This window comes from Amblyomma maculatum, chromosome 3, assembly GCF_055883805.1.
Source record: "Amblyomma maculatum isolate TAMU_Amacu chromosome 3, ASM5588380v1, whole genome shotgun sequence".
NCBI lineage: Eukaryota > Metazoa > Arthropoda > Arachnida > Ixodida > Ixodidae > Amblyomma > Amblyomma maculatum.
Window position 1 is genome coordinate 78,487,948 of NC_139346.1, and position 24,458 is coordinate 78,512,405.

General features: G+C 48.9%; 1 protein-coding gene across 1 annotated transcript in view; it reads left to right on the top strand.

Moving 5' to 3' along the window:
• Positions 1 to 24,458, top strand: part of LOC146195031 (evasin P985-like) — a 76,792-nt gene that overhangs the window by 15,404 nt on the left and 36,930 nt on the right. Inside the window, exon 3 of the mRNA XM_084596185.1 lies at positions 5,112 to 5,141. Within this exon, the coding sequence (XP_084452311.1) occupies positions 5,112 to 5,141 (30 nt within the window). The remainder of the gene's footprint in view (positions 1 to 5,111; positions 5,142 to 24,458) is intronic.

Consider the following 24,458-nt stretch of genomic DNA (forward strand, 5'->3'; position numbering starts at 1 on the left):
GGTTGCCAGACGAGGACTTCGGAAAACGAACGAGAAGATCCATGCCCACTTGATGGAAAGGGGTCTTCGGCGGAGCAATAGGCTGAAGAAATCCAGAGGGTTTGAATGGCGGAGACTTGCGACGTTGGCAGTCACGACATGAGCGTACATAAGCCCGCACCAATGGGAGTAACCTGGGCCAATAATACTTTTGACGAATTCGTGCAAGTGTACGGCTCACCCCCAGGTGGCCGGCGGTGGGTTCATCATGACAGGCACTCAATATATCTCGGCGCAACTCGGAGGGCACAACAAGGAGAAACATCTGTTCACTGTTAGCGAAATTTCGCTTGTAGAGCACGTTACCACGTGGAGTGAACGTTTGAAGCCCACGATGAAAAACACGGGGAATACGGGCGTCGACGCCCTGCAGATAGTCGACGAGTGACGCTAACTCTGGGTCCATTCTCTGCAGCTGCGCCATTTGGGTTGTACTAATAGCCCCCAGAAAGGGAAAATCATCGGCCGTTTCTTCTGGACATATGGCGATGGGCGAGAGCGACAGACAGTCAGCATCCTGATGCTTCCGTCCTGATCTGTATACTAGTGTTACGTCATACTCTTGTAATCTAAGGCTCCATCTAGCCAATCGTCCTGAGGGGTCTCTGAGGCTCGCGAGCCAGCATAATGAATGGTGGTCGCTTACAAAGCTAAAAGGTCGGCCGTAGAGGTATGGTCGGAACTTGGTGAGGGCCCATATTACCACCAGACATTCTTTCTCAGTTGTTGAATAGTTGGTTTCGGAGCGGGTAAGTGTTCGGCTCGCGTAAGCGATGACCCGTTCTGCACCGTCTTGCCACTGAATTAGTACTGCACCAACCCCAACTTTGCTGGCATCAGTGTGAACATCAGTTGCGGCGTTTTCGTCAAAATGGCCTAGTATCGGAGCATTCTGTAGTCGGCTGCGAAGCTCAAGGAAAGCGGCCTCGTATTCACTTCCCCACAGGAACGGCGTGTCATCTCAAGTCAGTGCGGTTAGTGGTTCTGCGATGTGCGAAAAATCTCGTACAAAGCGTCTGTAATAGGAGCACAAGCCTAAAAACCGTCGAACCGCTTTCTTGTCAGTAGGGTGCGGAAAACCAGAAACGGCAGCTGTCTTTTCAGGGTCCGGGCGAACAGCTTTTACGCTGACCACGTGACCAAGGAAACGAAGTTCCTCAAGGACGAAGTGACATTTCTCCGGTTTGATTGTCAGATTGGTGTCTCGGAGAGCTTTTAACACAAGGCGTAACCTTTCTAGATGTTGGTCGAAGGTGGTCGAAAATATGACGACATCGTCCAGGTAAACCAAACACGACTGCCACTTTAAACCGGACAGAACGGTGTCCATCATGCGTTGGAACGTGGCCGGTGCCGAACATAGGCCGAACGATAGCACCTTAAACTCATACAAGCCATCAGGTGTCACGACAGCCATCTTCTGCCGGTCTCTCTCATCCACTTCTATTTGCCAGTACCCACTTTTTAGGTCTAGCGACGAGAAGTATCGTGCATCTCGCAGTCGATCGAGTGCGTCGTCTATGCGGGGAAGTGGGTAAACGTCTTTTTTAGTGACGAGATTAAGTTTCCTGTAATCGACACAGAACCGCAGAGTATTGTACTTCTTTTTGACGAGAACAACCGGCGAAGCCCACGGGCTTGTAGACGGCTGAATGACATCGTCGGAAAGCATTTCGGAGACCTGTCTCTGAATCGCTGCTCGTTCCGTTGGAGAAACGCGGTATGGGCGCTGGCATACGGGGCACGTGGTCTCGTCTGTTATTATACGGTGCTTGGCGACCGGAGTTCGGCCCACTTTGGAAGACGTTGCGAAGCAGTCTGCAAAATCTGCCAATACAGCCGAAAGCAGATCCTTCTGAGCCGGTGATAACTCGGTGTTTATTTTGACGGGTGGCAGAACATGGCGAGGTCCAGTGTCATCTTGAAGGGCTTCTTCCACGGTGCACAAATGTGGACACTCCGCGACGTCTTGGAGGAAGGAGATCACCGTGCCTTTGACGAGGTGCTGAAATTCGTTCGAAAAGTTGGTGAGCAGAACGGTAGTGCAGCCATCCCGTAGGTGAACGAGACCTCGGGCAACAATGAGACCCTCCTCCAGCAGCAGCGGAAGATGACCCTCCGCCATGCCCTAAAAGTCATGAAATAGGTCATTCTGCACGCGCATTACGACACTGCACCGTGGTGGCACCGTGACATCATCCTCCACAATACGCAGAGCATGGCTACAGGGATCGCGGGTGTCGAGGCGTGCCACTGCCCGTTTAGTCGGGAATGTGACTCGTGCCTCGTGTAGGTCGATCACAGCACCGTTTGCCTGCAAAACGCCGAGCCCCAGAATCAAATCTCTGGAACATTCGCGCAAGACAACGAATTCCCAGACGTAGACAAAACCGCGGATGCTAATTCGGGCTGTGCACCTTCCGGCCGGGCTAATGAGGTGACCTCCAGCCGTGCGAATGCTGGGGCCCAACCATGGCGTCACAACTTTGCTCAATTCCTGGGCGAGGGCGTGGCTCATCACTGAATAGTCTGCACCGGTGTCAAGTAGAGCGATCGTGTCACGCACAAATCAGAAGTAGCGCGTCGGATGCTGTCGCTAGCCTGCCCCTGTGAGAAATCAGTGTATCGGTGTATCGGCGGCGGAGGATCTTCAATGTTTCCGACAGCAGCGGCCCTGCCTCCGGAGACCGCTGGAATTAGTTTTCTCGGTGTGGACTTGGAGAACGCCGCTCAGTATTGCTGGCGTCTCTGCGAGAGCTTGGGGAACGGTACCGCAGCGGAGATGACGATCCTGAGTCATAGCGCCTGTATCTCCCAGGCCTCTGACTGGCCGACAGATGACCTTCTATTTCGAGTGGCCGTTCCGTGGACAGGGCGTATCGGGTGCGAAGCCGCGAAGTCCCACTCGGCGATATGGGCATGCGCGGTAAAGGTGGCCGGCCTCCCCGCACTGGTAGCAGATTGGCCTGCGGTCCCGCGTACGCCACACGTCCGACTTGCGAGGGCGTGTGACAGGCACCAAAGCTTGAGCCGATGCGTCATACGGTCTGATGTGGCTAACCACCGGTGTCGGGTCAATAGGCCCACAGGCAGCTGCTTGACGTGTCGTCGACCCGTGGAGGCATGGTAGCGACAGGATCGTAGGCAGCTGCCTGACGAACAACGGATGTGTGCGTGGGCATTTCATCGACGCGCTGCAGTACGTTGGTGACCGGGAATACACGAGCAGCCTGGCGTACTTCATCTCTGACGACTTCGGTCAGTGATGTCACTGGCGCACTCTGAGGCAGACGGAAACGTTGGAGTTCCTCTCGAACAACCGACCGAATGAGGTCACGTAAGGCGTCCACACCGCCTCCATGGCACGACAAAAAAACATCTGGGGCCAGGCTGCTGACATCTCAGTTGTACTGTCGGGCCCGTTGTTGGAGCGTCGTTTCCATGGTCGTTGCTTCCGCGAGGAATTCAGTAACGGTACGGGGTGGACTGCGAACGAGGCCCGCAAACAGCTTCTGCTTAACTCCACGCATGAGGTGGCGAAGCTTCGTCTCCTCTTTCATATTGGGGTCTGCGCGCTGGAAAAGACGTGTCATGTCTTCACAGAACATGCGTACACTTTCATTTGGCCGCTGGTTTCTGGACTGAAGTGCAGCTTCAGCTTTCTCGCGGCGGTCGGCGTTTGGGAAGGTGGTCAGAAGTTCACGGCAAAATGCTTGCCAGGTGGTAAGGGCGCCCTCGTGGTTTTCGAACCACGTACGCGCAGACTCATCTAGGGCAAAGTAAACATTATTGAGCTTTCGCTCGTCACTCCAGCCGTTGTACCGAGCCACTCGCTCGAAGGTCGCCAGCCAATCCTCAGCGTCTTCGAAGACGTCGCCGTGAAAAGATGGTGGTGTTCGCGGCGGGTGGCAAAGGATCGGATCTGAGAGCCTGGGATCAGTGGCCATGTCGAGGTGGCTCGAGAGTTGCGGCTGCGTGATCGTCGTAGGGGTGAAAAGGGGCCCAACCTCAGGCGACTCTCCGCGGAGGCGGCGACTGAGTCGCTGGTGGACCGGAGTCAGATCCGTCGTGAAGCGTGTAAACGTGGGAAGCGTACCCCGCAACTCCACCAGACTGTAACGGGTATTGAGCCAAACATTCAGGCAGCGCCCTGAGCCTAGAAGACTGCCGAAGTCCGAGAGCGGTCCGAGCAGCGGTCTGAGCGCGGTTCCAGGCAACCAACTTCGTCGTCTACGCCAACTAGCAACCACTTCATCGTCTACGCCACCTAGCCACTGATTGTCTCCGCTTCGTCGTCGACTACAGTTTGTATTAATATGCTCGTGCTGAGCAGCCGACTACAACTAACATGGAGGCGGTGCAACTTATGATATATTACTTCTGATAAACCGGCGCATGAGTAGATCATTCGGTAGGATCGGTCTGTTATGTCTTCGTTTATGAGAGAGACAAAGGTGTAGTGATTGTAAAGTTAAGTTTAGGTCAAATTATCAGACACTAAAGCGCGTCTCTATACGACGCAGTGTAACTTTAGCTTTAAAATAAGGAAACCTGTAATTATAATTTAGTCACTTCTTCGTCGTCCGTCACATACGCCTGATGCTCTGAGACAACAAATATAGTTCGAAAACAGTTCTGTGTTATGCCTACATATGACAAAACAGAACTCCGTATTCTCTTTCACTAGGCTCTGTGCAAATTTTTCTAGTTCTATAGCAGTCAATATGACAGATGGCATGCTATTACTGTTCTGTCCAACATGTTCAATTGTCAATGCCTCTTATTCTTGCGAAACAGTTTTTATTTACTCTTTCCTATCAATCTGATTCCTTCAAACCATGTTTGAGGTCAAGATGATATAAGGCTCCGTTGAGTGAATTGATGTCTTAACGAGTTCTCTCATTGATACACTGCCAAGTTTCTCAATGTAGTGTCGTCTACAAGAAAACGGTTACTTGTAGGCGACTAGATTGGCAAGCTTTCAGCAGGTTGTGCACTAGCAGTGATGCCTTTCGTGGCTGCGTTTTTACTTTAGATTTTATAATTAAACTTATTACTTTTCTCGCAAACAGAATATGACAACTACGACGAACAGACTGATGGTGAGTGTATTTTATTATGTTTGCAGAAAATGCAAGCTGTTTATCACTTTTTCTAGATATAGTATATGTTTAAAAGGAGACAAATTATTTAGGAACAAACGTGCACTTTACGCTTCATTTACAAATCCACAGCAGCTATGGTTGAAAATGACTGTGAAATTTAGGGGTCGAAGAAGAAAGGACAAGGAACACGGTTACGTACTGGGAATACATTTCTTTAGTGAAATATTTTATCTAACGAGAAAAACGTTTCGCAAAAAAGGTGCTCAAAGATCCGGCAAGAAATAAGATAAGGCGATCGAAATCCCGAGCGCCAGGATCGCAACAACAGAAAGTACTGTGTCAGTTCCGCCCATAACCATCCGGCACGCTAACAAAAAACCTGCATTATATTGCCGGCGGATTATCCGGGTTTAATATTTTGTTTATATCGAGAATGAAGCTTCATTAGCTATCCGCGCTTAACAATAATGCGGATAATAGGGGCAGAAACGATAGACATGTCGTGCTTTAAATTTAGTGTTTAATTCGAGGCACCCACTGCTCAGATCAGAGGTACAATAAAGTGAGATTGCATCAAATGTATCAAAAAGGATTGTGCCTATCGGTATGCTCTGTGCTGTTATCATAAGTCGATCAGGTGACCCCTTCCGCAGGGTTTTCTGCTTGGCAGGAGCCCGTGTGTTCATAGATTCACCTACAGTCAGCGATATTATGTGGCGTCAACCTTGAATCTGCTCTGTGTGAGCAGTGATGCTCGGCACTGACACGTTCCGATTTGAAAGCAGAGTGTAAACCCTCTAATACCAGCACATTTTAATGGAGGCCTCTCTTAACGTCGTACAGTCGAATCGTAATAAATAAAGCACACCCAATTTTGTGTGGACTCGCGAAAGGACGACAACCTGCGCCTGGGACGCTATACTTTGGTCCCAGGTTATAAATTTAAAGCATTCTTTTAGCTTGCTTGTTTGACTTACATAAAACATAAGAAAAGTATATTTGCCATCAAACATTTATAACAAGTGACGTTCAAAGAAAGTGCTCAATTGTTTACACAAAAGGCTGCTTCCTTCAATGAGAAAAACATAGTAAAAGAACGCTTAATCAAGGCAGATTGTAATATATACATACATTTTATTCTTGTGTATTCGGAAATGAAACAGTTCTTGCAATGTTGGCGTCAGTATACTTTTACCTTAGCCCTTATATTTGACATGCTTTGTTAGTACCACTCGTAAAGGTTTCTGATATTTCTCAGAAGTACTATCACTCCTCAGCTCTCTTGAGCGAATGGGAGCCTTTAGGAGGCCGAGCTAAACTACGGATGTTTCTTCAATCAGTACGTTGCACGTAACCAGCATATATTTTACATGCAAGGAAATTAGAGAGGACAGTATGCCCACAACATTTCTTCGTCTTGAAAAAAAGTGAATAAAACCAAAAACAATAAGAATATTCTTCCATTAGCCCCCGGGGTTAGGGTCGTAAATGTCATCACCATCATCATTTCTTTACTATCATGGAGAGAGGAAATGCCGTGTCAGATTATTCAAGACTCCAGTAATCACTTTTCCAGATGAACATAAGAAAAGTGGGAGTATTTGGTAAACTCCCAGGACGGCAACGTCAGATCTATATAGAGTAGAAAAATATAGGAAAATGTCAGTTAAGAGGATTTGACGTTGGGATATCGGGAAGGAAACCTTTTTATTTTGCGTGCAGCACGGCATTTCATCATCATAATAAGCCGGACTATGCCCACTTCAGTGTAAAAGCTTCTTCCAATTTCCCTATGTTGAAAGTGAGCAGCTCACGCTCACTTCGACAAGCTGCACCATGACAACTAATGAGAACATGAGAACAGACCCTGCCGTGAATTAAGTGACTTCAGTGCTGGGTGTTTCCGCGTAATATTGAACAAACGATGCTCGGTCAAACACTTATGTTTATTTCAAAATTTTATATATTTGGTATGAATTATTGTCTCGAGGTACAAGGAATTGATAAAGACCAAAGGTGGAGTGCCGCGCTTATTTTCTCTGCTGTATTCGCCAACTTTGGTTCTGAATTACACAAAATATGTGTATAGGTAGCTGAAAACTGTCTCACAAAATATGTGCATGTTTTCATTTGTATTAAGTTAATACTCGCTTCTCTGGGCAGCGTAGATGTATATATACAATTTCTCAAAATCGGCTCGGGAAACAAAAGTCTACCTAATTTGCGGAACTTTATTTCAAAAAAGGCTAATAATTTGCTCTTATGATCTGAGCATAGTTATCTACAAACCTCTAAACCTCATATTTATATCATGTTTAAATAGAGAGATACGATTGCGCTAATTACAAAAAAACAGCGATGAAAATTTTAGATTTTAATGAAAAAACTGTTTGGTATTTTTTAATTTTGTCCATCTATACCACTCTGCCTCAGCTTTAAAAATTAATAAAGCATGTTGCATAATTTTGTTGCAAAAGTAGTTACAGCAACTTCAATAAGGCCCTTTTGCAAGGCATAGGCACCACGCAGATCTGAAGATACCACGGCATTTGCGAATCGCCCACGAGTTTTAAACTTTGGCACAATATTGTAACAAAGAAATATATTTACAAAAAAAGAATAAATATATATACATTTAGAAACGGCCAAGGAGCCAGGCAATCGGGCCTCAGCGCTTGACGCACTTCTCTTCACCTTCCATAAACGAACGCTCCACTTCGTCCTAATTATTCTCGACCCGTAGCAATATAGCATCTAATAATTTTTATATCGACGTTGCAAATTAGCTCTGACAGACACAGCAATGAATGATTCGGAGTCAGTTATGTACGAGTACAGTTATTGATGCGTAGTAGCAACTATTGTGTCTTCACCAAGTAGCACACGTTATAAGATAGCACGACATATGCCGTGGTTTATTCAGACGCTGTCTGGCACACGACGAACAACTAAGATAAAGTGCGGCTGCTTTTATAGCCGCTATCACCTGACCCGTGACGTTACACAAGCATGCTTTGAGAGCAATGACACAGCATTCCTTCCCCTATACGGCGTTCGTCGTTATTATGGCCGGCAGTGGTCTGGGGTCCTTGTCTTACCAGTGCTACGACGGAGCGGCGGTTGCGGAGTAGGCAGCGCTTTAGCATCAGGCTGGGGATCAAGTGGCGATTGAGGATCAGGCTGAGGATCAGGGGGCAGTTGAGGATCAGGCTATGGTGTAGGCACAGAGCCCGGTTGAAGAAATTCTGGTGCTGAAATGTTGACTTCGGAGTTGCCTTGCCGTTCGAGGTGCGCAGTCCCGTACCCTCAGGCAGAGTCATACGCAGCTGGATGCTGGGATCACCTCTGGCTGGGATGGTAGAGTGGTTAGACGTCACCACTTCATGAAATGTACATGGTCGCAGGGTCATCAGCAGGAAAGTATCGTTCTTCGTTCCCCGTAAGAATGAAGTACGTGCAGGCACTCACCCGCATGCGGATTATCCCTGCTACCCATTTTTCATCGAAACTTCGGAGACCATTTAACAAGACGCGGTCATCCTTTTCGAACTCTCTCCAGGATCCGCGGCTTCGGTTTACAGATTGCGTTATATGACCGAATTTGCTTCTTATTCTTTACTCTATGTCAGCGTGCAGCAGGTTCAGTCGGGTAGGAGGTGGCCACGACAGGAATCCCTGCGCTGGTATTTCCTCTGTCGTCCCCGTTTGGGTGGTCCTGTATCCGAACAAGAACTGATCAATACTGTACTGCATAGACATTCTCTCCCATTTCCGGTGCTCATCCAGGATATGCTTGCAGAGGTCTGTTTTCATTGTCTGCGCACAGTGCTCCACACTGTTATTTGAAGCAGGAGGATAAGGAGTAGATTTACTGTTCTCAAAATATGAAGAAACCTGCGGGCCGTTGTCTGTCATTTGCTCTTGAGGTAGCCTATATGCGGCAAACACACCACGCTGTTTTTCCAGTCTTTTCACTGGTCGTCGAGCTCATTACAAACACTTCCGCCCTACTAGAGTGCTTGTCAACAGGCACTAGAAACTACTGTCCATCGCGATACACAAAGACCAGGTGCCCTATTTCCCACCTACGCGCGGGCCAGTCCCAGGATGATAATGGAGCACTCTGTGCCGCGTTTTGCGATAACGGAAATTTGGCAAGCTCTTTCACCGTTTTTTCTATGTCCTGCGTTAATCTCGGCCACCACACGTGGCTTCGCGACAGCATTTTTATTCGGGTCATTCCCTTGTTGCCTTTGTGTAGCATTGCCGCCACTTGTGCACGCAATCACAGTGGCACTACTACGCGGTTTACTCAAGTTACACAATCTTTTTCGATAAAACATTCGTGGCGCCGAACAAAATACGGTGCGAGCAGACCATATGTGATGCTCAATGGCCAACCAGTTTGTGTATAATAGAGCGCCGTTGACAAACCATGTCTTTGCGTGTTTCCATTTCTGTTCCCTTAGCAGAGAAAGGTACACATCAAAAACAGAAAAAAAATTAACGCTGTCAGGTTCGTCAGCTTGGATTGTCAATGGCAGCCGCGACAGTGTGTCAGCGTTTACAATCTCTGTAGACTTCTGATAAACCCGCCGGTAGTTGTAGGCTGCCAGCAACAACACCCACCTCTGATCACCGGCCACTGGCATAGCGACAATCGGCTTGTCATGCCCCAAAAGACCTACTAAGGGCTGATAATGACTCTAAATGCAAAACTTCAGTCCGAACAAATATTTGTGAAATTTCTTTATTTCGAACACAACGACGAGCGCCTCTCTTCCGGTGTGGGCATAGTCTTGTACTGTTGTGCCGAGTGTTTTCGACGCGAAAGTGACTGGCCTCTCTACCGAACCTATCTTGTGAAACAGAACGGCTCCTACGTCGTACGAAGATGCGTCGCAGACTAGCCCTAACTTTTTTAGGGTCGTAGTACGTTGATCAATAACAACAGCTCGACAGACAGGACATAGAAGAATGGACAACACAGAGCGCTATAGATCACCATGCACACCAACTCGCAGCGCTCTGCGTTGTCGTCCATTCTTCCGTGTCCTGTCTGTCGCGCTGTTGTTATGGATCATCGTGCACACCAACTCGCCCAACAACTGGTATTGTCGTAGTACGTTAGTACGAAGTTCTACCTAAGCCACCCTCTTGTTTTCTGAAAAGTTATTTCTGCATCAGCTGTCCATTTCCACCTCGCGGTAATACTAAATAGCTCATACAGCGGTTTCAGTTCTGCTGAAAGGTTTGGAGGAAACTTCCCATAGAAATAACCTAACGTATGCTCAGAGTTCATAATTTATCCTTGGGGCTTGGTGCTTTCTTGATAGCCTGTACGTTTTCGTTGGAAGAACATATTCTATACCGTCGATCACATGACCAATGTATGTTACTGAGGTGCGAAGGAACTTTCTTCAGTTTGATTCATCTTTTTTTTAACATTGTCAGCACACTTTTGACCTTCTGGCAGCAGTCTTCCAACTTTTCGTGGCTATCAAAACATAAAGATAGCAGGACACTCCTAACTCGCTGAGAACATCATCCATTACTGCCTGAAAAATATACGATGCACTTGTTATTTCGTACGAAAGACGTGTGTAATTAAACAAGCCGACATTCGTGTTTACCGTAACAAAAGTCTTGGAACCCGGATGCAATCTTACTTGTTGGTAAGCTGTTTAATCAAGCACCGTTGAATGCATGACGCTTTGTAACGTACGTTGCAAATATGTCGTCAATTACTGTCAACGGATATTAGTCTGCGCTCAGGCACAGATTTACAATCACTTTGAAATCTCCACATATTCTTACTTTACCACCTGCTTTGGGAACGACTACTATGGAAGTCGCCCACTCAGTGCGATGGACTACAACTAGCATTCCTGATTGTACCAAGGACTGCAACTCATTTCTTACTGATTTGCGAAGCGCAGAAGGCACAAGGCGGCGCTTACAGAACACAGGAGTACTAGCGTCTTTCAACAGGGGCTTCACGGGAGCGCCGTCGATTAATCCTAGTGCGGGCTCAAATACTTCCAAGTATTTTTCCACAAGGCCTGCTACCTTGTCCAAACTGATTCCGTAAACGCTCGCCCAGTCTAATTTCAAAGCTTCTAGCCAGTCGCGACCCAACGGTAAAGTTTCACACCTTTGTTAAGTGCGCCCAACGATAAGAGGCAGAGTAGCCATTTGACCATTGTGCTCGACCGGGACATCCAACCTCCCTACAATCTTTAAAGTCACGTCCCTTTAAGTTTTAAGTTTTAGTGTGCAGCTTCTTAGGTCTATAGCTGGCAAGTACTTCTGATAAACACTTTCTGAAACAATAAAAACAGACACACCTGTATCAATTTGCATTGTAACATTTCAACCGCCCACAAGAAAATCTGCAGTAGCTACAGCGACTATTGCCACAAGAAAATACATTATGCAGTATGAGAGAGTCCTCACCGTTCATTACTGCTTCTTCGTCTGCACTTTCCTCACCGGTTTGCATGGAACGCACCTGTGCTAGACGGACTCTGGCAAGGTGGCGTATAGCAAACCATATCCCGTAGGAGCACTCGAGTAGACGACGCTTTGGCACGTGATTCCTCTGAGCAGCGCCACCTGGCGACAAATAGTGTATATATTGTTTAAAAAGAATGAGAACGCATTTAAAGGCCACCGAGTTCCCGTCGTTTGCATTCGAAATTCGATTTTTACCTATTGAAGATGATGATGGGCTACTGCTGGACATGATCATGTTATTGGGGCTGCACAGTATCTGGCGATACAGAATGGCTTTCAGGCATGCAGACGTTGATGCGAGGAAAATACGGCAGTATTTTCTCGGAGCCGTTGCGCGTGTTATTGAAGTTTTCAAGACCCAAGACGAAGTGCCTGAGTGGAAGTGTTGCTGCAAATGACTGATTTGTAATTGATCACGCAGCCCTAATCGCGTGGTTTTAAACCATGTAGTCTATTTGTCGCGTACTATTCGCTCTCTGTGTGTGTGTGTGTGTGTGTGTGTGTGTGTGTGTGTGTGTGTGTGTGTGTGTGTGTGTGTGTGTGTGTGTGTGTGTGTGTGTGTGTGTGTGTGTGTGTGTGTGTGTGTGTGTGTGTGTGTGTGTGTGTGTGTGTGTGTGTGTGTGTGTGTGTGTGTGTGTGTGTGTGTGTGTGTGTGTGTGTGTGTGTGTGTGTGTGTGTGTGTGTGTGTGTGTGTGTGTGTGTGTGTGTGTGTGTGTGTGTGTGTGTGTGTGTGTGTGTGTGTGTGTGTGTGTGTGTGTGTGTGTGTGTGTGTGTGTGTGTGTGTGTGTGTGTGTGTGTGTGTGTGTGTGTGTGTGTGTGTGTGTGTGTGTGTGTGTGTGTGTGTGTGTGTGTGTGTGTGTGTGTGTGTGTGTGTGTGTGTGTGTGTGTGTGTGTGTGTGTGTGTGTGTGTGTGTGTGTGTGTGTGTGTGTGTGTGTGTGTGTGTGTGTGTGTGTGTGTGTGTGTGTGTGTGTGTGTGTGTGTGTGTGTGTGTGTGTGTGTGTGTGTGTGTGTGTGTGTGTGTGTGTGTGTGTGTGTGTGTGTGTGTGAGAGAGAGAGAGACATCTTTCAGCAACAGTCGCCGTTTACAGTGAGTTATGCTGCATATGCGTAAACTGTGAGCATAAATTAGGCAATAAAGAAAATAAAAACGTTTTGGTGGCACAATGGATCACAATCACCCAACTATGCACTTGATGCCTCTTCAACATCTGTTCGACTCCTGTGGTGTAATTTTTCCTGAATATCTTTTTGCAATTGCCTTCACCACAATTATATCCTGCCTTCAGTGAGTGTATGCTACCTTTAGGTTGCATTCATAGAGACTTTCAGCAGCAATCCGCATGACAACAGAAGCAATTACATTCCCCATTATCATTTCCTGCGTGAATGAGTGTATGCTACCTTTAGGTTGCGTTCAGAGACATCTTTCAGCAACAGTCGCCGTTTACAGTGAGTTATGCTGCATTTCGGTTGCGTTCCGAGAGACCTTTCCGCAACAATCGCCATTTAACTCGCTGAGAGCGTCGTCTGCTCCCTGAGCCTACGGGATATGGTTTGGCAATACGCGGCCAGGTGTCCTGTCTGCTTGCGGATACGACAGCGGTATTTCTGTAACAGCCAGGTAGCTTCAGCGTGGGCGTTCCCGCCACAGGGACAAAACTACGAGCATCGCGTCTGTACTCCGCAGGTTTCGCTATTACTGCCTTTGTGTCTCGTGCTCTAGGTCTGGGCTTCCAGATGCCTTGTCTTAGTGTGTTCCCTTCCTCATCTTCGCTAGAGGCAGGTTGAAAATTCATTGTCTTGGCACGGGCTAGTTCAATGCATTAGCGAGGTCGCAGGCAGCTGCAAACGACAGCGTACTTTTCTTTAGAAGCTCTGCTTGGGTTACCTGGTTCCTCAGACCAACTACAAAACAGTCCCGCAATGCTTCATCCAAAAATTGCTCAAAATCGCAGGTTTCCGCTTGCCTTTTCAATTCCACAAAAAACGCTGCAACTGTATCGTTTAAACGCTGCGTTCGGCAGTTAAAACGAAACCGATCTGCTATTATCATTCGTTTTGGAGAGTAGTGCTCATTGAGCACCTTCACCAAGCGATCGTAGCCTCTCTCTTCTGGCTTCTCTGGAGCTACCAAATTTTCCAGCGTCCGATAAGTCTTCTTCCTCATGGCTGTCACCAAATAGTTACCTTCAAGTCGTTTCTCACCTTGTTAGCTTGCAGGTAATGTTGAAAGTCTGACGTTGGACTCGAAATCTTTGTCCTCGTCTTCGGCAAACTGGCCGAACTGGCTGAGCGTAGCCATGCTGCTATCCGGCGCCCAGGTGCTTGAACTACTAAACTGTGCTACTTCAATTGCAGGGTGAATCCCATCCTCGTTGCCACAGTTGTGTTTTCACCAAGTAGCACACATGACAAAATATCGCCCCATATGTCAATGTTTATTCAGACGCTGTCTGGCGCACGAAGACGAACAACCAAGATAAAGTGCAGCTGCTTTTATAGCCGCTATAATCTGACCCATGACGTCACACAAGCGTGCTGTGAGAGCAATGACTCAACACATCAGGCAGCATAAAGACGTTTTTCGCAATCACCTTCACCATAACAATAAAATTGTTTGAGGACGATTTGAACACAAATCTCATTTCTGATACTTTTTAAACTTTGTCTAGGTATTCTCCTTCACGTACCAAAACCATATTGTTATATTGTTAATTGTTGTAAACCTATTGTTGTAGGTTCTAATTGTAAACCATATTGTTAATGCATTAGCAGTTACGGCCAGGGCAATAAGATCCTTGCACAAGCCCCGCCCGGGTGGTGCAGTGGTTACGGCGCTTGACTACTGTTCCCAAGGATGCGGGATCGAATCCCGGCCTCGGCGGCCGCTTTTTGCTGGAGGCGAAAAGCAAGGCGCCTGTCTGCTCTGCGATGTCAGTCCATGTTAAAGAACCCCAGGTGGTCGAAATATCGGGAGTCCTCCACCACGGCGCCTCTCATAGCCTGAGTCGCTTTGGGACGTTAAACCCCACAAAACCAAACCAAAAGATCCTTATACAAGAGTTTGCAATTGTTGTAGATCCGACTTCTTGCCCGCTAGGCGTAGAAGATGCAAGCAGGATTGGATTTAAGGTTCTTAAAAAATGCCCAACAGTACAGAAAAGACATTAATGGAACTTAGGACGTTCATTATGAGATGATATGGTCACCGGAGCGGTAATGAGTGCCGGTGTATGCTGACCCCAGACGTTCCTTTCAAGAGGCGCGCAGTAAGAGCTCGTCTTCGCGTCTTCGGACCCACAAAGCTCAAAATAGTAGTTCATGTCGGGTAGCTGTTCAAAGCGTATGCACTGAAGATTTACTAATCTATCCAAGCTTTGTTCGCACCGCAACAAGACGCCGATAACACGGAGGTGAAGGAAGCAAGAAGAGAGCGCTATCGGGGAGCTTTGAGCGTCGGCTTCACTACCGTGGGCGCCCACGGCCGCCGCATAAAAAACTGTGGCGCCAGATGCGATCGGTGGAAACATGGAGGAAGGTAAGAACTTAGGGGTGGCAGAAAGTTAGGTGGGCGGATGAGATTAAGAAGTTCGCAAGGATCAAGTGGATGCAGCTAGCACATAACCGGGTTAAGTGGAGAAATATAGGAGAAGCATTTGCCCTGCAGTGGGTATAATCAGGCTGATGATGATGATGAAGAACTTAGGAGAGGCCCTGACGTCATTTTTTTGAAGCCAGCGCGGCCGCGCTGCGGCCGGACGCTGCAACGTCTCTACTCCTCCTTTACCCTCCGCATTTTTTGCTCCGCGACGCTCACATACCTATAGGGCCCTTAGCAACGATGTTGCTAGTGGCCCGAGTTTTTATAGCAACAGTGTCGCCGTTGCTAATGGCCCGACTTGGCTAACCCTAAATTTTAACGTCACTTCCGCCACACTTTCTCCGATGCATTGTAAATGGCAAGGACCTCTCCTATGTTGTTTCCTTCCTCCATGGGTGGAAAGCACGAAAGTGACACTCCAGTGACAGGCGAGATATATAATGGCAAAAGGAAATAACAAAAATAAAACTATTGGCAACCGGAAGCTCGCACCTTGATTTGACGGCATCCGGAAGGACTAAACTGGGTCTCGGTAAATCCCTTGGTGAAGGCAGCACACCGTACGTGTGCTGCCCGATGCCGCAGCTCACCAGGAACACTAAAGCTACAAAACTGATTTCAAATAAATATCTATGTGTCTGCCAGAGATGTTTTGCAACATCGTGGCAAAAATGGCCAGATACAATAATGTCACGTGGTGGTGACCAGGGTCGACGACACAAATGATGACACAGGCTTTATGGTGCGGAAATTAACTCTTTATTGGGCTGACTTGCGCCCGCAAAAGAACTAAGCAACTCGGCGGCGGCGATAGCAGCAAACGTGTTGGTCGATCGTCGAACAAGGAATGCCCGTCTGCCCGTCGAACAAGGAATTTAAAGGCTGCACAGAACTATCTAGATAACGTCGCAAACAGCTACCAGCACGGGCTGGAACATTGTGGAAAGACACACGAGTGGCCGGAATCTTCGAGATAGATCTCGCTGCATCTTGCACTACAACAAAACTGATAAAGGTGTGACTCGCGACATTCAGCATTAACAAACAAAGATTACAGAACTGATAGGCGATCCAGAATCAGAGTGATAAGCCTGTATGCCGGCGGCAGTTGAAAAACAACAAATACAGTTTTGAAGGTTTCACGGCATTACTCCCCCCTTAAAAAAACATCGCCTCGATGTTCCAATACAAAGCAACTTAAACATAAACACTGCAAAGTTTAAACTCCACAGATTCTTTAACGCACCTAATATGGCTTCAGTCGTACAACATGTACAATTTCTGGGCGTGCGCGTCGCCGTTGTGATGCTGACGTTCCGTCGGGAATGACTTCATAGTCTAGTGGTCCGAAGCAGCGAATGATTTTGTACGGCCCAAAGTATCGATGCAACAACTTTTCACTTAATCTGCGACGGCGAATTGGTGTTCAAACCCACACTTGGTCTCCTGGATTGTACTCTGCGTGACGTCGTCGTAAGTTGCATCGTCGGCTGTCGGTGCGCTGTTGGTCTTTAATACGTAGCCGTGCGAGTCGTCGCGCTTCCTCTGCACGCTGCAGGTAGGCTGCGACGTCAAGGTTGTCCTCGTTGGTTACGTGCGGCAGCATTGCGTCGAGCGTTGTCGTGGGCTCCCCGCTGTACACACGCTTAAACGGGGTCGCTCTGGTCGTCTCCTGGACTGCCGTGTTATACGCGTAGATCACGTACGGCAAGATGGCGTCCAGGTCTTCTTTTCAGCGTCGACGTACATGGCGATCATGTCCGCAATCGTGTTATTCAGGTGCTCCGTAAGGCCATTGGCCTGGGGATGGTACGCAGTTGTTCGTCGATGGCTTGTATGACTGTATTCCAGGATGGCTTGCGTCAACTCTGCCGTAAACGCCGTTCCTCTGTCCGTGATGAGCACTTCTGGGGCGCGAAGTCGCGGGACAATTTGTTCGACAAAAAATTTGGCGACTTCTGTCGCGGTACCATTTGCTAGTGCTTTTGCTTCAGCGTAACGGGTAAGGTAGTCAGTGGCCACGATGATCCACTTGTTACCCATAGACGAAGCTGGAAAGGGGCGGAGGAGATCTATTCCAATTCGTTGAAAGGGCAGGTCTGGGGGCGGAATCGGGTTTAGTAGTCCTGCTGGTCTGATAGGCAGCGTCTTGCGTCTTTGGCACTCATGACATGTCTTCACGTAGTGGGCAACTTCGGCAGGCAGTCGCGGCCAGTAATACTTCTCCTGGATTCGACGCCACGTGCGCGCAAATCCGAAATGGCCTGCTTTGGGCTCATCGTGCAACGCCTGCAGAATTTCCTGCCGGAAGTTTTTAGGCACTACAAAATGCTGCGCGGTCTTGTTGGTTGCGAAGTTCTTCTTCACAAGGCGGCCATTGCTTAACGCGAACGATGATTAATGTCGTCTGAACACACCAGGAGGGGAAGTGGTCTTTCCTTCCAAGTAATGGGCTAGCGCTTTCAGCTCAGGGTCTGATCGCTGTTGTTCCAAGGTAGATATACCGTGGTAGCGAAGGCTCCATAGACGCCCATTGGTCCAAAAAATGGCGGCTCATGGGCACCACCATATTGGGGGGCAACTACTTATGAGTGACGTTTAATGACGTCACGCATACGTGTTTTTAGCGCGAATTTTAAAGTGGTCTTTTTATAGAACCCGCATTTTCAAGCCGGTATCTCATGAAGGTTGCCTTTCAGTGCGCCTTTCAGGTCAAATGTGCTCGAGTTCCTGCTAGTTATGGCCTTGTTAATGTGCAATTTGGAACCCAATGAAAGTGACTGGCAAAGAAGGCAGCATAGAAAGGCAGCAACACTTTCAGACGCTGGCTTACCTTGGCTGGCGAAGCATGCAATCATGCATGATTCGTAGTGGAAACCTTGGTGGAAATACTGGTGCTAGTACTTTTGAGCACAAGGTATGATGCACAAAGCACGGGCTCAAGTGCACAGTTTGCAATACAGTGTACGACAAGTATGGTTTTCATATTCATGGTTTATTACAGCAACCAAACAAATACAGTAATAAAGCACACCAACAAAAAATACGCGTCACAGGCAGCTCAAGCAGTAGTTTCTTTAAGCTGGCTATCCATCTCAATAGTCACAGTGCGGATAGAAAAAAGCCCTGCAGTTCCACGAATGTTGTCAGGTAGGAAATTGAAAAGCATAGAAGACAGTGGTAAGACAGCTTTAATTGAGGCATACATGACATAAGTAGGCGCATCAACACAGGTCGCAGCCTTTTTGACGAGAGATACGCAGACGGTTCGAAGTGCTTGGAACAAACCCGCAAGTCTCGCAGCTGCCATGGTGTCTTCTCCAGGATGACGTTGTTTCAGAACTGCACCCACGCTCGGCACCTGGACGTGATGCAACGTGCACGTTATTCACAATTGCGCCGTAAGGAATGCTGCATACTCCAAACGCTAATGCTTCATTATTCCTATCAATGCTAACTGCAGTACAATATACTTCCATTATATCTGAACTGCAGGGCGAAGGCCTCTCCCACATTTCTCCACTTAACCCGGTTCTGCGCTAGCTGCAGAGAACCGGGTTAAGTGGAGAAATATGGGAGATGCCTTCGCCCTGCAGTGGGTATAATCAGGCTGATGATCATGATGATGGTAGTAAATGCTCGCCCCCAGCTCTCGGCGCCCAAGAGTGCGGTTATGTACACTCGTCCTCATGCCATGCGGGTAGCTATACTTTTCTATGGTTAAGATTGACGAGAAAGAAGTGCGTTTAAATTACCCTAACTGTCATGCATATGCAGAATAGCAATAACAAGACAGGCAGTAACTCCTGCTGAGTGATTTCAGTTAAAGCACCCTCAAGGCCGCGCATATACACGTGGCTGAATTTCGATACTACCAGTTGCGAGGGTCAAATTAGCTTCGCGGTGTTGGAAAACTAAACAGTGTTGTGCTCAGACTTGTCAGGCAGCACAATTGCTTTTAAATTGGCCTTCCGGTCAGTGGTATGCGCGTGGTTGCTCCTGAGAGCCCGGTATCAAGTTAACTCTGGGGATAGCCGGCTGCATGAAACTCACCATAAATCAGACAAATGGTGGCCCTCTTTCGCACAGCTCAGGAATTGAAGTATGTGCCCGGTAGTGTAGTACATAAATATCCCCGAAAAAATGAAGCCACGTGCGCACGAACTGATTACAGAAACAGAAGCGAACAGCCCAACGAAAGCATTCGGAGCATACCTAGAGCAGACGCCTTGTAGCAGACGACACTGACAAGAGCTCATCTGTGAAAGTCCAGCGGGAAGCGGTGTAGCTTGACACCGACGGTACTGTCCATACTGTCGCAGTGTGCCACGGCGCATCGTTTCTTCACACGCCGCAAGCTCATCTTGAAATAAAGCGCTTCTAAAGAACAGCGCGAAGCGTGCAAAGACGGAAAAAAGACTTCGCACTGGCCGCACGTCGAAGGAAACGACAAAACCAAGAAAACTGCCGCAGCGGTGCGACGGGGTGCAAATTTTACAAAACGGTGAAAGAGAAGCGACGCGCAAGGACGACGAAAACTTCGCAAAAGGGGTATTTCGGGACCGGCGAGCAAAATTTATAAGCTTTACCAGGCGCGCTATTGCAGACAGCTGGCGATAAGAAACAGCTTCGTGACCTCCCGCGGCCACTGTGGCCGGGTGCCGAAACAAGGCCTGCAAAGTCAAGCTGCAAATGCACCGCACACTAATCAACAAGAACATTGCAAAAAATTAAAAATTTGGCGTAATGTTTTGCTGAAATAGTTTACCTATTTTATAAAACGTGGCATTAAAATATTTATTTCTTTACGTTGTTTTATAGCGTTTTTATGTGTGCTTTTGAATGACATTATCTAAGTGTTTCGCCCCCCCCCCCCCCCCCAAAGTGGCTGTGCTGCTGTCGCGCTAGACCGTTTCTGGGCCCAGTCTTCGCCACCATTTTACATCCGCCTTGGTTGTTCTGCGAAACTGCTGGCGCTTACCGGTCCTAAAAAGGCATCGTCGTGATCGCCCTTCGGGGGAGCGTCGGCGGGAGCCCGTGATAAGCAGTCTCCGTCGGAATGCTTCCGGACCGACTTATAGACTACAGTGAAGTCAAATTCTTGAAGTCGTAGGCTCCATCTGGCAAGGCGGCCGGAGGGATCTTTCAAATTAACCAGCCAGCAGAGCGCATGATGGTCGCTTACCACCTTGAATGGTCGGCCGTATAGGTATGGACGAAACTTAGAAGTGGCCCAGATAATCGGGAGGCACTCCTTCTTCGTCGTCGAGTAATTGACTTCGGCTTTTGTGAGGGGCCTGCTCGCGTAGGCGATTACTTTCTCCTGTCCGGCACTCTTCTGGACGAGAACGGCTCCTAGGCCCACACTGCTCGCGTCGGTGTGAATTTCGGTCTCGGCGTTTTCATCAAAGTGGCCAAGTACAGGAGGGCATTGCAGGCGGCGCTTAAGTTCGTCGAAGGCTTCTCCTTGCGGCGCTTCCCATTTAAAAGGTACGTCAGCCTTTGTAAGCTGCGTCAATGGTTCGGCGATCCGCGAAAAGTTTCTGACAAATCGTCGATAATAAGCGCACAGCCCAAGGAATCGGCGCACAGCTTTCTTGTCGTCAGGCGGGGGGAATTGTACGATTGCAGCTGTTTTCTCCGGTTCTGGGGGAATTCCGTCCTTGATAACGATGTGACCTAGGAACCGGAGTTCTACGTAGGCTAAGTGACCCTTCTCTGCTTTTAGCGTTAGTCCCGATGACTTGATGGCTTCCAGCACTGTCCGTAGTCGTTTTAGGTGGTCTTCAAAGTTGGACGAGAAGACAACAACATCGTCCAAATATACCAAACAAATTTGCCACTTCAAGCCTGAAAGCACTGTGTCCATTACTCGTTGAAATGTGGCTGGTGCGGAGCAGAGGCCAAATGGCATCACCTTGAACTTATAAAGGCCGTCCGGTGTGATGAATGCGGTCTTCTCGCGATCTCTTTCGTCGACCTCAATTTGCCAATATCCGCTCTTCAGGTCCAACGATGAGAAGTACCTTGCATTGCAGAGCCGGTCGAGAGTGTCGTCGATGCGGGGAAGCGGGTAGACATCCTTCTTAGTAATGCTATTCAAGCGGCAGTAATGAACGCAGAAGCGAAGTGTGCCGTCTTTCTTCTTCGCCAAAACGACTGGTGCCGCCCTGGCGCTCTTCGATGGCTGAATTACGTCATCACGCAGCATTTCCTCAACTTGATGGCGTATGACCTGGCGGTCTCGCGGCGATACACGATAGGGGCTTTGGCGCAGAAGTCGGGCGTGTTCGCTTGTTATAATTCGGTGCTTGGCCAGTGCTGTTCGTCGTACCTTCGATGATGACGAGAAGCACTCCCCGTAGATTCGAAGAAGACTGAGAATCTGGTCTTTCCTGCTGTTGGTCAATGTCGGGTTGATGTCAAATGTGGACGGACTGAATTGGTCCGGTGCGTCTTCCAGCGTTTGGTCGTGGAGGGTGAATACATCTTGGAGGTCCGCTAATTCGTCGAGAAAAGTGATCATCGTGCCCTTGTTAAGATGCCGGTATTCTTCGGTGAAGCTTGTTACCAGCACCCAAGGTTGACCTTACCGAAATTTCGCGATACCTCTTGCGATGCCGACACCTCGTTTTAGAGCAATTGGATATTTCCTTCGCCGATACCTTCAGCGGTTTTGATATTTGCGCTACCTACGCAGACTGCTACGCTTGATCGGGGCGGCATGGTCAATTCTTCATCGAGGACGTTTAGAGCGACGTGTTGCGTCGACGTCGTCGTAGCAGGAATGGCTTTGTGTGCAGAGAGCTTGATGAGCTTGGATCGTAGGTCGATGATAGCCCTATGTTCATTTAGGAAGTCCATGTCTAAAATCCCGTCGCGGGAGCACTGCTGCAAGACCACGAAGATGGTGGAGTAAGCACGCCCATTTACGGTTATTCGTGCAGTGCATCGTCCCGATGGAGTAATCAGGTTGGCATCTGCGGTGCGAATCAGTGGATCATCCCAAGCGGTGGTAACTTTTCTGAGCTGAGAGGCTAACGGCCCACTAATGGCTGAATAGTCAGCTCCAGTGTCTACTAGGGCAGTGACTCTGCGACGGTCGATATCAACTTCAAGATCACTTGTTCGCGTACTCGCATTGCACGTGGGCCTTAGTGTCCGGTCTAGGCTCCGTCGTTTCTTCAAGTCATGGCCGGGGCATACCGTTGTTACTTCGCTGGGCGGCGGTGTCTCCTTGCAATCTGGTCGTGTTGTCGTCGATGACGTTGTGTGGAGCGGCGGTGAAATGGCTGCGTCGTCGTTAGTGGTCGTCGGCGGCGGAGGATGTTCGTCTTTTCGCCGTGTAGTAACCTCACCTACAAAGGTTGCTCTGTTTAGTTTCCCCTGCGCGGGCTTGGGGCCCTTCCACACATACTTTCATCATAGGTACGGCCTGGCGACGCAAATCGGGACCTATACGACGATGGAGATCTGAACCGACGGCTTGGTGACGCAATCTCACCGCTACGCAGATAGTTGTCAATTTCTTGTGGTCGTTCACCTGGGCGTGGTCGTGGAGCGTCGACTTTAAATCCGCGGAGGCCGATTCGTCGGTACGGGCAGTGGCGCAGAATGTGGCCGGCCTCACCGCAGTGGAAACACAATGGCCGGTTGTTTGCAGTCCTCCAGGCGTCGCACTTCCTGGGGTTTGGGGGTCGTTGGTAGACTTGGCAGGCGGGGATCAAGGGGCGTTTTTTAGGAACAGGACGGTAGCAGCGAGGTTGGTTGGTTTGTGGGGTTTAACGTCCCAAAGCGACTCAGGCTATGAGAGACGCCGTAGTGGAGGACTCCGGAAATTTCGACCACCTGGGGTTCTTTAACGTGCACTGACATCGCACAGCACACGGGCGCCTTGCTTTTCGCCTCCATCGAAAAGCTGCCGCCGAGGCCGGGATTCGAACCCGCGTCCTACTGGAACAGTAGGCGAGCGCCGTAACCACTGCGCCACCCCGGCGGGGTCGGTAGCGGCGAGGGCTCGGAAAGTCATCACGTCGGGGCGCTGGGCGACGTAATGCACCAGCGCAGTTCATCGCTGTTGCATCTTGTGGTGGAACAGTCGCAGCCGTCACTAGAGGAACACCCAGCGCCTGCTGGACTTCTTCACGGACGACGTCCGCGAGCGTCGCCACCTGGGGTTGTTGCGATGATGGCATCAATCGGCGGAGCTCCTCTCGCACGATCTCCCGAATGAGGTCCCGAAGGTTCTCTCTGCTTCCAGATGCGCTGGGGTAGTGGCTTGAGTAGTCCGGCTGAAGTGGTCGCTCGTTGTGGCGCATCCGGGTGTCCAACGTCTTCTCGATGACAGACGCTTCCGTTTAAATTCCGCCACGGTTTTTCGTGGATTTCGGACAAGACTTGCAAAAAGCGATTCTTTAACGCCTCGCAATAAAAATTTGACCCTCTCACTTTCGGCCATGTTCGGGTCGGCGCGGCAAAAGAGGCGCTTCATCTCCTCAATGTAAGCCAGGACAGGCTCGTTAGGAAGTTGCAGTCTTGACTGAAGGAGGGCCTGGGCTCTTTCCTTTCGGACGACGCTTGAAAAGGCCGTCAAAAACGCTTCCTTGAAAATGTCCCAAACCTTCATAGCTGCCTCATAATTTTCGAATAAAACTCGGGCATGTCCTTGAAGAACAAAGTAGACCTGCCTGAGTTCATCAGCGTCGTTCCAGCCGTTGAATTCTGCCACACGGTCGAAAAGGTCCATCCAGTCTCCAGCATCTTCACTCGGTCGTCCATGGAAGCAGGGGGCTCTCGGGGTTGGACGAAAACAACCGGTGCTGTAGGCTGGGCCATTGTCAGCGTCGATGCCTTCCGAGATCGAATGGGGTCAGGCAGCAGACTGTGTTCGGGTTGTAGGCCTTGAAGTCGGCGGCTGGCTCGGTGACCCGTTGGCTGGTCTTCCAGGGAGACAGGAACACGGCTTGGGTCTTCGCTTGAAGGATCAAAGGCAGCATCTCCACCAGATGTCACGTGGTAGGGACCAGGTTCGATGACACAAAAGAAGACACAGGCTTGATGGTACGGAAATTAACTCTTTATTGGGCTGACTTTTGTCCGCAAAAGAACTAAGCAACTCGGCGGCGGCGGTAGCAGCAAACGTGTTGGTCGATCGTCGAACAAAGAATGCCCGTCACACTCGTCAACGCTCAATTTA